Source organism: Enhydra lutris, unplaced genomic scaffold (assembly GCF_002288905.1).
Source record: "Enhydra lutris kenyoni isolate GAN:26980312 unplaced genomic scaffold, ASM228890v2 scaffoldscaffold17, whole genome shotgun sequence".
Taxonomy (NCBI): Eukaryota; Metazoa; Chordata; class Mammalia; order Carnivora; family Mustelidae; genus Enhydra; species Enhydra lutris.
Genome location: NW_019154101.1, coordinates 6,308,582 through 6,321,261, shown reverse-complemented (window position 1 = coordinate 6,321,261; position 12,680 = coordinate 6,308,582). Strand labels below are relative to the sequence as shown.

The window sequence follows — 12,680 nt, the reverse complement described above, 5'->3', positions numbered from 1 at the left end:
CTTGTCAGCACTGGCCATGTCACCTTACTCTTATATTCATAACGGCTCTCCATTACCACTGGGCCTGGGTTTCAAGCAAGACAGAGTCAAGAGAAGCTCATCTCCAGCCTCCATCAGAGCCCTCTCTCTATCTATCCTGGCCTCTTTCTCCCCTGAGTCTGTTGTCACGTGACTGTAGCACCTGGAACGTGCCAAGGCATCGACAGTATACCCAGCGCACAGGAGGCTGTTTTGTGGCAACTACATTTGGGAAACAATCAAGGGTTAACAACCTTGGCCCAGAGCCTTGCAGACACCATCAGATGGTGCATTTGTGCTCTAGGCCACCACAGCGGGCACCACTCCCCATTATCTCCTAACAAGCCACTTTGCTTACTCCCTTTACCTGCCCGGATCCTGAGGGCAGCTAGGATTCTCATCTCTGAAGCTAGCGGGGATATCCCCTCTGGGAGATTCCCAGTGCTCATTAGCATATTAACGGCTCTGAGAAGCCCCTCAGCATTGCAACCTGATTCATTGTAGGAGCCCCTCAGGTGTATTGATCTGGAGAACCCGTCCCCCTCAGCCATTCCTATTAAACATTCTATGGTCTTCCTGGTCTGAGCAATATATTAGGAGAAATGCTGTCATAATGCTGTCATAATGTGGTCTCCTTCCCAAAGAGGGAACAATTTCACAGGAATTCCCCGAGGATTCAGAACTAAGGGGACCAGACGCCTTCCCTGTGTGGTCCCTGGGCCCAACTGAGGCCTTGACCGCTACATGCATCATTCAGGCCCTTAGACGGTACTGGCCCCCTCTGCAGCAAGCTCAAGCTTAGCGGGCACAGGGCTGAGTCGAAATTGATTCTGTGTTCCCCGTGCCTGGCACAGACAGCGTCTGGCATGTGTGAGTTAACGTTCGCGGCATGAACAGAGAACAAAAGCCCGGGAGGGGCTGGCGAGAGGGCTGGGTGCTGCCTAGACTCGGCTCTGGCCAGAGCAGCGGCACACTGAGGGACCCGGAGACGCTCCCGCTCTGAGAATACCTGGGGCCACAGGGCACTGGGAGAGAGCTGCTGGTGCTGAGGCCCCATGTTGTTGAGGTGGATCCCGCCGGGGGATAGCAGCGGCCGGTGGGGGAGGGCCCCGCCGAGCCGGTTCAGGTCCGAGCTTGCCGGGTCTCCCATTCCTGCGTCGGGAGGCCCCAGGTCGCCGTGGGAGCTCAGCACGGCCTGGGCCTGCCTGTCGCTCGGGTACGTCTTGGGCTGACCGTCCTCGCGCTGCTGGTGCTGGGGCAGGTGGCTCTGCTGGCAGACGTGGTGGCCGTAGGGCTGCTGGGGCTCCTGGTAGTAGTACTGGGGCACGGAGCCCAGCTGGATCAGCTGGACGGCGTGCGCCTGCTCCGGGCCGTACTGGTGGGCGTCCCTGTGGTAAGAGGGGGGCTGCAGGTGCATCTGCGGCGGCTGTTGCTGCGGCTGTTCTTGCAAGTGCTGCATCACGGGCTGGGGCTGGTAATACTGAGGTATCTGCATCGGACCCTGCCGCTGCTGCAGCTGCAGCTGCTGTTGCTGCTGTTGCTGTGGCTGCTGCGGCTGCTGCGGGCGGCTCTGCTGCTGCTGCTGCTGCTGCATTTCCTGCAGGGATAGAGGCTGCTGCCCTGCCTGCTGCGGCTGCGGCGGGTAATACTGCTGCTGCTGCATCTGCTGCATGTGCTGGGACAGCATCGGGGGGGCCTGCAGCGGCTGTCCTCCCTGCACCGGCATCTGGGCCAGCGGCTGCTGGTACTCATAGTACAGGTGCCCCTGGCCAGCGTGCGGCCCCACCTGCAGGGCTGGTTTGGACAGGCTGCCAGGGAAAGCAGGGTGAGCCTGCTGGGGCACCTGCTGGTAGCGAGCAGGAAGAGCCGGCGCTGGGGACTCCATGGGCTTCTGGGACAACAACTGGCGGAGGGCACTGTCAGGGGCCCCGTCCATCACTGCCGACTGCGTGTGCAGCACCTGGGCCATATTGTTGACCTGAATTCGCAGGTTTTGGTTGGCGAACACCTGGGTGAAGGAGTCTAGCTTATGCAGGACACCGCTGGTGAGTTTCTGGGTGCGGATCTCGCTGGCCTGGGAGTAGGTATACTGGTAGCCATCGGCGGACTCAGGCTGGGCCGGGGTCCCCCACATCACGTTTGAGTTGGTCAGGTTGCTGCGTAGCTGGACGTGGTTGCCAGGCCCAGTGTGACCTCCCCACCCTCCCTGCCTCGAGGTATCCACTTGGCCCAGGTTTTTGGAACCAACAGGCAAGCCTAGACCATCCCGAGTATCTTGAGGGAAGTGGGGGGAGAGAGGCGACGCCTGGGGGCCCTCCAATCCAGCCCCTGTGACTGTATTCCCATAGTTGTGGTTCAGCCCACCATGGATGCCAAGCGGTGGCTGTTGGTAGAAAAGGTTCTCACCACCGTGGGCCACGTGATTGGTCTTGTAGAGTTGCTGATCCCCCATGGCGCCTGCCTTGGCTGGGAACGTCCAGCCACAAAACCATAAAAAAAGGTCAATGAAACAAAACCCAAAAGGACTGAAACCCTGAGAAGCTGAGAGAAGGTGTCCACACTATTCCACGGCTGACATGTCTGTGAAAGTGGCTGCAGCCAGATGTTCCTGTGGGCCTGTACCACTCATGTGCAGGGAGGGGGGCTTGACATCGTCACGGGGGCTGAGGTACGGACCGAACACCACCGTGGGGCAGAGATGTCGTGCACACCTGTAAGACAAGGTACAAAAGCACAGGACCGGATTTACTCGGATGCTCCACACGAACAAGGACATCTACCCCAACCAATCAGAATTTAATACAAAACAGAAGACTTGATTCAAAATAGCCTGTTTCATACACTGCCCACCCTTTACACTGATACTGCCCCTATGGGCCCTCGTGGGAGACAGAACTCTCTTACTTTCCAGCCTTTGTTCATGGCTCATTAGTTCATTGATTTGTTAATTCATTGTTTTTTGCTCCTGATTAATTCTTTGGAGGCTCGACACTATTCTAGGACCTGCAGGGGATGCAAAGAAGGTTAAGGCATTCATTTATCAACTTTTCTGCTCAACACATACTTAACTAGACACCTACTAAGCATAAGGCACAATGCCAGGGAATGACTGCAACATGGGCCAGCTCTTGAGGTGTTTATGGTGGAAGGAACGTTTAAGGAGGAAGGATGCACATAATAAAAAGGTAAAATAACAGATATGGGAACTCAGACTGGAGAGCTTATGCCGGATAAGAACAGAACTGGAGAAAGTGTCAAGGAGGAGTACGGCACATATTAGTTTCCCTGTCCAGTCAACAAGGTTCCCTGCTTTCTGAGGTCCCCACTCAGGGAAACATCTCCGCACAGGGTTGACCTGGCACGAAAAACCATACCAGGACAAGTCTTAGAACCATGAACTAGGCCATCTGGGGAGACAGGTTTAGTCTGGTTTGAGTCAGATACTTTTTTAAGGGGACTTCTAACTGGGGTCTGTAAACCCCCGGGAGTACATGAAGACTTTCCAAGCACTACACACATGCACTCCAAGTTTTAAGAGAAACTCCTTCTTCCTCTGAATCCCGACAGCCTCAAACTTCCATAGAAGCTATTTTCTAGAACTGAATAGTGATGAAGGTGCAAGTTGACATTTTATTTATTTTTTTATTTTTTTAAAGATTTTATTTATTTATTTGAGAGAGAGACAGTGAGAGAGAGCACGAGCAAGGAGAAGGTCAGAGAGAGAAGCAGACTCCCGTGGAGCCGGGAGCCCGATGTGGGACTCGATCCCGGGACTCCAGGATCAAGACCTGAGCCGAAGGCAGTCGTCCAACCAACTGAGCCACCCAGGCGTCCCGCAAGTTGACATTTTAAATTTGCACTCTCACAACTGTCCTCCTCCTCTACAAAGGAAAGACAGACCTTTTACTCACCTTGTCTCAAATCTTTTTTTTTTTTAAAGCTAAGCTCTTTAATTCATACATGCTCCGAGAAATCAATAAGAAAACGTCACTATCCCAATAGAAAATATGAAAACAATATGGAAAGATTTTTCAAATAAAAGAGAAAGAATTCCTAAACACATGGAAATTCAGCCAAACTTGTTCATAATAATCTAGGTATTAAAAGGTCTCTGAGTTACCAATCAGATTCACCTGACAGATTGAAAATACACCCAATAGTTTGATAACGCACCTTTTTATCAGAGTACTAGGGAAACTGGCACTCACAATGTTGGTAAGAATATAAATTGACATAATCCTGAAGAGCACAATTCGTTAATAGCTATCAAAAGTCAAATATTAACATTAAAATTCAAATGTATTCAACATTCTTCAATCAAGGAATTTCATTTTGGAGGATTTATTTAATAGGTGTGACCTCATCCCAAATCTGAACAGGGCTTATTACCCAGTAAAACCCCCCTGGCCACCATATGAAAGGACATCTAGAAAACAAGCAATTCTAATAAATGAGTAGTGTATCTCCTTTGACGCTGGGTGGTTTCCAATTCTTTTTTTTTCCCCCTTAGGAAAACCTAATAAAAGTAATTAAAGTCTAATTGTTAGTGATAGATCACTATGTGATTTTCGGTATAGAACTCAGAAGCAGATCAAGAATTGAGTGATCCTGTTTTAACAAAACTTCCATCCATTCACGCGAATGAGGATATACAGTGCTTACATACATATGAATGAAAAACAGAAATGCAATCAGTGTTGGCACCTGTCTCATATCTCCTACCAAGCGTAATATTCTTCCAAGGATTTAAAAACAAACTGAACAAATAACCCAAAGCCAGCAATATTCTATTTCTGGACATGGTGATAACTGTACGAGTGCGCTCACTCGGCTAATTCAAGCTGTAGTCTCTGGTCATATATAGGCATGTCTGTTGTAAATCAATAAAAAGATTTGTTTTAAAAAGTCATCCAGCATTACCATCCCACCAAGAGATGCATCTTCAATGTAATTTTAGGTTTTATGTTTATTAATTATTTATCCAAATTAGCAATACATTTATGTTATTTTGATTAATTGTCTCCTATCAGTAATTGTTATCAATAACTCAAACAAGAAAATGTCAATACTTAGAGCTTTATGATTTCAGGAAATTAAAGAGGTTTTAATTTCATATAAAATTGTTATGGAGAAACATGATAGGGAAACAAACGAGAGAGTTTTAAGCATAAGATGGATTACATATATTCCATTAGGATAAAATTCCACAGGGCAAGTGAACAGAAATAAAATTTCAAGAAGAAAAAGGAATACTGACTATTAGTGAAGAGGATGTTCGTGCATTTTAAAAATGGATGATGGGGGATATTGAATGTCTATGGTGCTTGGATTCCAGTGGATAAATTTAAAACAGTGATGTCATAGTTTTACTTAAAAATATCAATGTTGGTTATATACTAGAACTTGCATCTTCTGCAAATGTATGATAAAAAATGTAGAGGTAAACTTGAAAATATGTGAGTGGGTCATTATATTTACCATATCCTTTTACGGGGGCTTTTAAGCCACAAAGTGTGGAGACCATTATAGTAGCCCCCTCCAACCGGGAGCTAGTCTGAGTTGGTCTCTGTCCTTTCTGCATGATAGAGAGGGACAAATTCAGAGCAAGGGATTTGGTTTGGTTTGGTTTGGTAGAATGAAGGGTGGATGAAGGGAAGCAATGGGAGGAAACCATGGTGGCTAAGGAGAACTGGAGCAGATCCTGAATATAACCGTGAATGGCTGCTGAAGGCCTCCCAGCAGTGGCACGAGGATGCTGGGCTGGATGGCCCTGAGCTTCAGAAGCAGGGTGAGACCCGATCCCCTCATTGAAAAGGCGGTCCGTATCACCTGAGAGCTTGTTAGAAATTCAGATTCTCAGGCTTCAGCCCCCATCTACTGAAACATCATCTGCATTTTATCAAGACCCCCCAGTGATTCACGTCCATATTAAAATTTGAGAATTTTAGTAGGCTCTTGCTGCATCCAGGTGAGACCTAATGAAGACCTGAACTTGGATGATGGTAAGCAGAACCAAGGGAGAAACAAGAGAAACAGCCCCTGTGGTACCAGTGGGAAGTGAGTCTCCTTCAGGGGCTTATGACCCAGTCTGAAGAGACACCCCTTCTTTCCTCGTACAAGCTCTCCTCCTTGACATCCCTATTCACCACTATACCTTGCCGACTCCCAGTCATTACTCCCAGCCCAGAGGGTCTGCCTACTCCAGCTGCCTATCCCAAATTCCACTTCCATGTTCAAAGGCAAAGGCGACATCATGTTCCCCAGAATGGATGCTCCTCTAAACTCTTGCCCTCAACTCCTCTCTCTTAACCAGCCCCACAACCTATCCATTTCCCTCCTCATGTTTTCTTAACTGCATCCATTTTCCCTGTTCCACTACTATCACCTTAATCCAAGACACCTCATTTGTCTTCCAGACCATCCCGATAGCCTTCCAACTCATCTCCCTTCTTTTGGTCTTGTCTATGCTCCAGACAGCAGCAGCACAATGAACTTTTCAAATATAACTCCGATCCCATCACTGTTCAAAATTCTTTGATGTTATTTTAGTGCTCCCAGGTTAAAAATTAAAATCATGAACAAGGCCAATTTGGCACAGCAGTCTGTCCCAGTCTGGTGATGTATCTCTCTTTCCTTTGTTCTCTACCCCCTTCCCATCCCACCACCCCAAGCCATTCTGGTCTTCTCTCAGTTTCTTGAAGCTGCCACACTGTCACCCGCCACAGGACCTTTGCACATGCTGGTGTGTCCCCACACCCCTAATTTGGGAAGTTGTTCCTCTTCCTATACTCTCTTCATCTAGTGACGTCCTGGGCATCCTTCATTCAGATGTGAACTCAGACTGTATTTCTCAAGGAAGTCTATCCTGATCCCAACCACAAGTAAACATCAAGGTCATTTCTTACACATTACTTTCTTTCAAACCACTCTTCTTAGTCCATAATTGTACTTCCACCAGCACCACTATTTAATTAATGGATTTCTCTTTATTAGAGCTGGGGCCATGTCCATTTTTGCCTCTGATCCTATTCCCAAAGCCTACCACAATGCCCAGCATATCGTAGGCCCTCCAGTAAGGATTTGTTGAAGGAGGAGTAATATTTGTTGAATTAATGAACTGATGAATGAAAAAAAAAAAAGAACAATGATCAAGTGTCCCGCTGAATTGGTATCAGCAGAAAAAGATGCTCAGTGTAGGGGGAATGAATGTTAAGCTCTTATGGAGAACAGTCAGATTTACCTGGGTGTTGATGGACCAATAGGGTTTATATAGAGATGAGAGGACCAGGAAGGGTATTCTGGCTGAGGAAATAGTGTGTATAAAAGCATGGAGTCGGGGGCAGGTGTCCAAGTCAGGAACTCACTGATGATCAGACTGAACTTGTAAGGCAGGGATAAACTGTGGGGGCTTTAAAATGACCTCTAGCATTGTTATCCTGCTGGCATTAGGCCTGGTGGAAACACTGCCCTGCCTAGCTTAAACCTCACCATCTAACTTTCCTCAAAAGGCTTTGCACCTCGTTACCTCCCACAGGAAGAATTACTTATCGGAACTCACCAGATTCTGACCATGACCTGATTTCATGTTCCTCCACCGTGCCCCTGTGGGTGGAATGGAAGCTAGATACTTTTACTTCTGTTGAAGTGTCCGCTTTGTGTTCTCAGCTACAGAAATCTATTCTTTATTCTCTAATATTTTCAGAACTGGAAATGTAGTTTATTTACAAGTACGGAACCCTACAAAGTCAGAAGTGATTCCTGGGTCAGCAGCATAAGCATCACATGGGAGCTTGCTATAAATGTTAACTCTTGGCCCACACCCAAACCCACTGAATCAGCAACTTGGTTGGGGGACAGCAGTCTGTGTTTTAACGAGCTCTCTGTTGGGTCTGATGCCCTCTCCAGTTGAAGACTGCAGTAAAGCTCATCTAATCTCCCCACATGACAGATTTAGACACTGAGGCCCAGAAAATAGTGCCCAGTTCACAGGGGCAGGCATTTAAGAATCATACATTGAATGGAAGAGAGGGGGAAATGACTTCCCTAGGAAGACATAACGAAGTAGTGGGAAAACCAGGTGCTTTTATTTTATGTTAATTAATTTTTTAAAAGATTTTATTCATTTATTTGACAGAGAGAGAGCATGAGCAGAGGGAGCAGCAGGCAGAGGGAGAGGGAGAAAAAGGCCCCTGTGGCCTTAGGAGCCGGATGCAGGGCTTGATCCCAGGGCCCTGGGATCATGACCTGAGGTGAAAGTGGACACTTAACTGACTGAGCCACCCACGTGCCCCTATTTTATGTTAAATTTATAGATTTTTAAATTTTTATTTATTTATTTTCCCCAAGAACTTAAATTCTTTGTATTCTGTGCATACATTTATATACATACATATATATTTTAAATAGGAACTATATTTATGTGGTTTAAAATTCAAAAGGCATAATAGTATACAAAAGAGTGAAAATTACCCCCAAATAAATAAGTGCTTAAAAAGAAAGTGAGGGGCACCTGGGTGGTTCAGTTGTTAAGTGTCTGCCTTCGGCTCAGGTCATGATCCCAGAGTCCTAGGACTGAGCCCCGTGTTGGGCTCTCCGCTCAGCAGAGAGCCTGCTTCTCTCTCTCCCACTCCCCCTGCTTGTGTTCCCTGTCCCACTGTGTCTCTTTCTGTCAAATAAATAAATAAAATCTTTTTTTTTTTAAAGAATGAAAGTGGGGGCGCCTGGGTGGCTCAGTGGGTTAAGCCTCTGCCTTTCGGCTCAGGTCATGGTCTCAGGGTCCTGGGATCAAGCCCCACATCAGGCTCTCTGCTCAGCAGGGAGCCTGCTTCCCCCTCTCTCTCTGCCTGCCTCTCTGCCTACTTGTATTCTCTCTCTCTCTGTCAAATAAATAAATAAAATCAAAAAAAAAAAAAAAAAGAAAGTGAAAAGTTAGAGCAAATTTTTTTTTTTTTTTAAAGGTATGCAAGATAAGTCTTCCTTTTGCCTCTATTCCCAGATACCCAGCAGCCCAACCCTCTTGGGATGATCACTCAGATTCTTGTGTATTCTAGAAACATTTGCCTTTTGCACAGATGATAGCATGCCACAGTTCAGCATCTTGTCAAAAGGTATCTTAAATATACATTTACAACCTAGAAACTGTTCTTTTTGGTGGATTAGTCAATCTTCTAGAATTGTCATAATACCATCGCAGGATTCAAGTCTTAATGATTTTTCTAATAAGGTAACTGCTTTCCTCATTATGCAAAACATTTCCTATTGGGTAATTGGCACCAGGAGCTTTTTCACTCGTGGACTAATTAACAGAACTACTACTTTCACATTCCTTGGATCAATTCCTTCCTTAGAGCAAGACTCAGGGATTCCAGAGTAGAATCAACAAATGAAGGCTTACTCAGAACCCGAGGTGCCCTCTCCGTTCCCCACAATGCACGAGAGCCACACGACCTGCTCCCATGCCCATCTGTCCACTGGCTGTCCTGTCATTCCAAGGCAGGGACAGCATCCTACTCATCTTATGTCCCCAGAAGCTCAATCAACGCTCATTGAACCGATACGCTGAGGCAAGCCGATGAGAGGGGGAGTACTTCAGCCCTGACACGGAGCCAGGGATGTAGTCTCTTATTCTCTGTTTCGGGCTGAGTGCCCTACAGCCCCAGCTGGGATACTGTAGATAGTAAGGCTCTGCACAGACTTTTCTGCACTGGAGCTTTTCTGTACGGGACCAGCTAGCAAATATTCTCAGGTTTGTGGGCCATACGATCTTGGGACACAACTTCCCAGCTGCAGCGTGAAAGCAGCCATAAAATGATATATGGCTGTGTTCCAATACAACTTTATTTATGGACACGGAAATGTGGATTTTACATATTTTCCTCATATCAAAACATATTACTGTTCTTCTTCTGATCTTTTCTTCAACCATGAACACATGTAAAAACGCTTCCTTAGCTCACAGGTGTGGGCTGGGTTTGGCCCTGGCCAAAGTTTGCTGACCCCCATTCTGATGCATCAAAGTCCCTGCCCGTCTCTCTGAGCCCCCACCCTCCCCGCCTGGAGCACCAGGAGACAGAGCACAATCTGTAAGGAGGATATCTGTCCAAAAGGACTGTCCTTTGAACCAGAAAGAGAGAGAGGGAGGAAGTTGACTTTGGCCAAGGACCCAGCGGGACTTGTTTGCTTACAATTCAGCCGGGGTAACACCCTGCCCCCGCCAGACCACCACCGCTGGTTGGAGGAAGAAAAACCAAAAAGATTTCCCTTTTTCCGACACTGGGTCATCATTCAGAGACTGTATACACAATCCCCCAAACGACTTGGCTTGGGTTTTGGGCAAGCATTCCCCTCAGGTCTGTCAAAGGAGCTTCATTTGGGTTCTCCTGGGATTCTTCTCACTCCAACTCTCTCCCCAGCTCCCCAAAGGAGGCAGAGGCCAAGGGCAGCTCTCCAAGGCAAGGGCCCATGGTTCATGGTCTCCTTTATAGCAATGTTGTTGTTCTAAATGCTTTCTGATTAGTCTTCTAAGTAAAGTCGGTGGGTATTTTATGATTCTGCAACCCAATGACCGCAGACGAGTTTGGCCAATGCTGGCTATTAGCACCGTCCCCCCCTCACAGAGTGACTGGTCTGATCTTTTCCTTCATAGCCTGCTGCTCCCTGCCCTGGGTCTCTGATGACTCCCCACAGTGGGAGGATTTCCAAGACTTCCCTTGGGCTTCAGGAGACACTTATTGCCCCCTCTTTCAGACTCACCCTGTGGCATCAACTATCATTCTAAGCCCAGGAACCAGGAAGAAGCCTGACACATAGCCCGGGAACTTGCAAAATGGAGTTTGGATTGTGCTTCTGACGGACATTCACCATCAGTAAACGGCGATGGGAGATATTTCATTTTCTGGTGGGCAGAGCTATTTCACTTTCTGGCCCACAAGGTCATTGCTTATTCCTTTGGGCTAGCAGTAGTCCTCGACCAGGGAATCAACACCGTCTTCCCCCGGTGACTGCCACATGCCATTTCTTCTCTCCCTCCCCCCTCCTGGCCTGAAGATTGTGGATGCTAAGGATATAGGGAGATAAGGGATCACAGGAATCTAGGATGGCTTCCTGGAGGAGACAGCCATGGTCTGAGTGTGCCTTGTTGATATATTTCTGAATATAGTTTTGGAAACCACCTTCCTCCACAAATAGCTAGACCTAGGTAGGGACGTTAGGAGTATGGGCTTTGACTCTGGGAATACGGTGCAATTAAAGGGGCACTGAAGGAGCAAACAGGAGACTCGGCTTTGCCTCTATTGACTGTGTGACCCCGGGCAAGTCATTTACCCTGTCTGGACCTCAGTTACATTTGTATGTATCCAGATAATTAAAGTCAAGTTTTTCTAGAGGGAGCCTGAATGAAATCCATAAAATCCCTACCTCATCTTTTATCAACTTGTAGAGGCTGAAATTAATGGTGCAACATCTAATTAGTATTCCATGTGCAGAGTGGACAACTGTTCAGGGGTGAAGGCACACAGCTTAGTGACTGCTACGGGGTGTCTATCCCCCCTAGGACAGAGAAGTTAGGGAGGAAGCAGCAACTGATGTGAATGGATGTGGCCCAGCCCTTCCTGACTCCCCAGGACTCCATGATGTAACTGCTCCAGGAGACCCGAGTGGGACCTGCTCAGATTCACCTGGTGGGATCCATGTTTGTCATAGAGCAAGTCAGTTACATCCTGGGGAGAAGGCGACATGGGGGACAGCGTAGGAAATGTATACCCCAAACTTAGGGCTCCTTAGATCTCAAGGGAGAGATGCTTCAGATTCTGGGGCAGGAATGCCAGGGATGAGGTCCACACGGGCTCCAGGAAGGCTCCTCCCAACCACAGCTGACCCCTCCTGGTGGTAGGGCGGTTGACAGGCAATACAGCCAAGAGGTCCGCAGAGAGAAGGCAGGCCAGGGGGATCACCCGAACAAGCCACACAGGAGGTCCCAAACAGTGGCTACTCCATAAGAACATGTTTCCCCTAAGGAGGAGTTCTAGGACAATTTCAGAATCCATCAGCAACCATAACAAAGACCGTACCTGTGCCAAGAAACCTGACCAAGTCATAGCTGCTGCCCTCAAGGAGCTTACAGCTGATGGAAGGCCATCCGAGCCCGGCCCATCCTTTATATTCTTTCATACCACCTAGCCCCAAGGACCTATGGTGCCAGGACTCTGCTAGAAGGAATAAAAACCTGAAAACCTGCATCTTTAACCTCATAGTCTTGGGTAACGAGGCTGGGGTGGGGCTTCCAAAAGACTCTAAGGAATTTCACAAGGAGGTGGAAGAGGAGGGCTTGGGGGGGTGTTGGGAGGTGACCCTACTCAGGGCCCAGGAGGCACAGTGGGCAGACCCTTGCTGTTGGGATGGGGTGGGTATCTCTGTGGGGTGTCCAATTGGAAGAGGGGCTGGGCCTGGAGCCACAGGGAGGATCCACCACTCTTGTCCCTGAGGACCTAAGACACGGGCTTTGTGAATCAACACGTGGGACTGCAGCCAAAGAAAGGATCCCCATCCCTGAAGCTGTCCGGGGCAGGGCAGGGCAGGGCAGGGCAGGGCAGGGCTGGGAGAATGGAAGATTCCCTCCAGCTGCTCTGATGACGCCTAGGAAGTGTGGGGGATGAAGAGGGACT

The 12,680-nt window shown here is 48.0% G+C and overlaps 1 protein-coding gene across 1 annotated transcript in view; it reads right to left on the bottom strand.

Annotated features, from left to right (window-relative positions):
- Positions 1-12,680, bottom strand: part of LOC111147472 (transcriptional regulating factor 1) — a 200,221-nt gene that overhangs the window by 36,063 nt on the left and 151,478 nt on the right. Inside the window, exon 4 of the mRNA XM_022503502.1 lies at positions 1,028-2,729. Within this exon, the coding sequence (XP_022359210.1) occupies positions 1,028-2,470 (1,443 nt within the window). The 5' untranslated portion in view covers positions 2,471-2,729. The remainder of the gene's footprint in view (positions 1-1,027; positions 2,730-12,680) is intronic.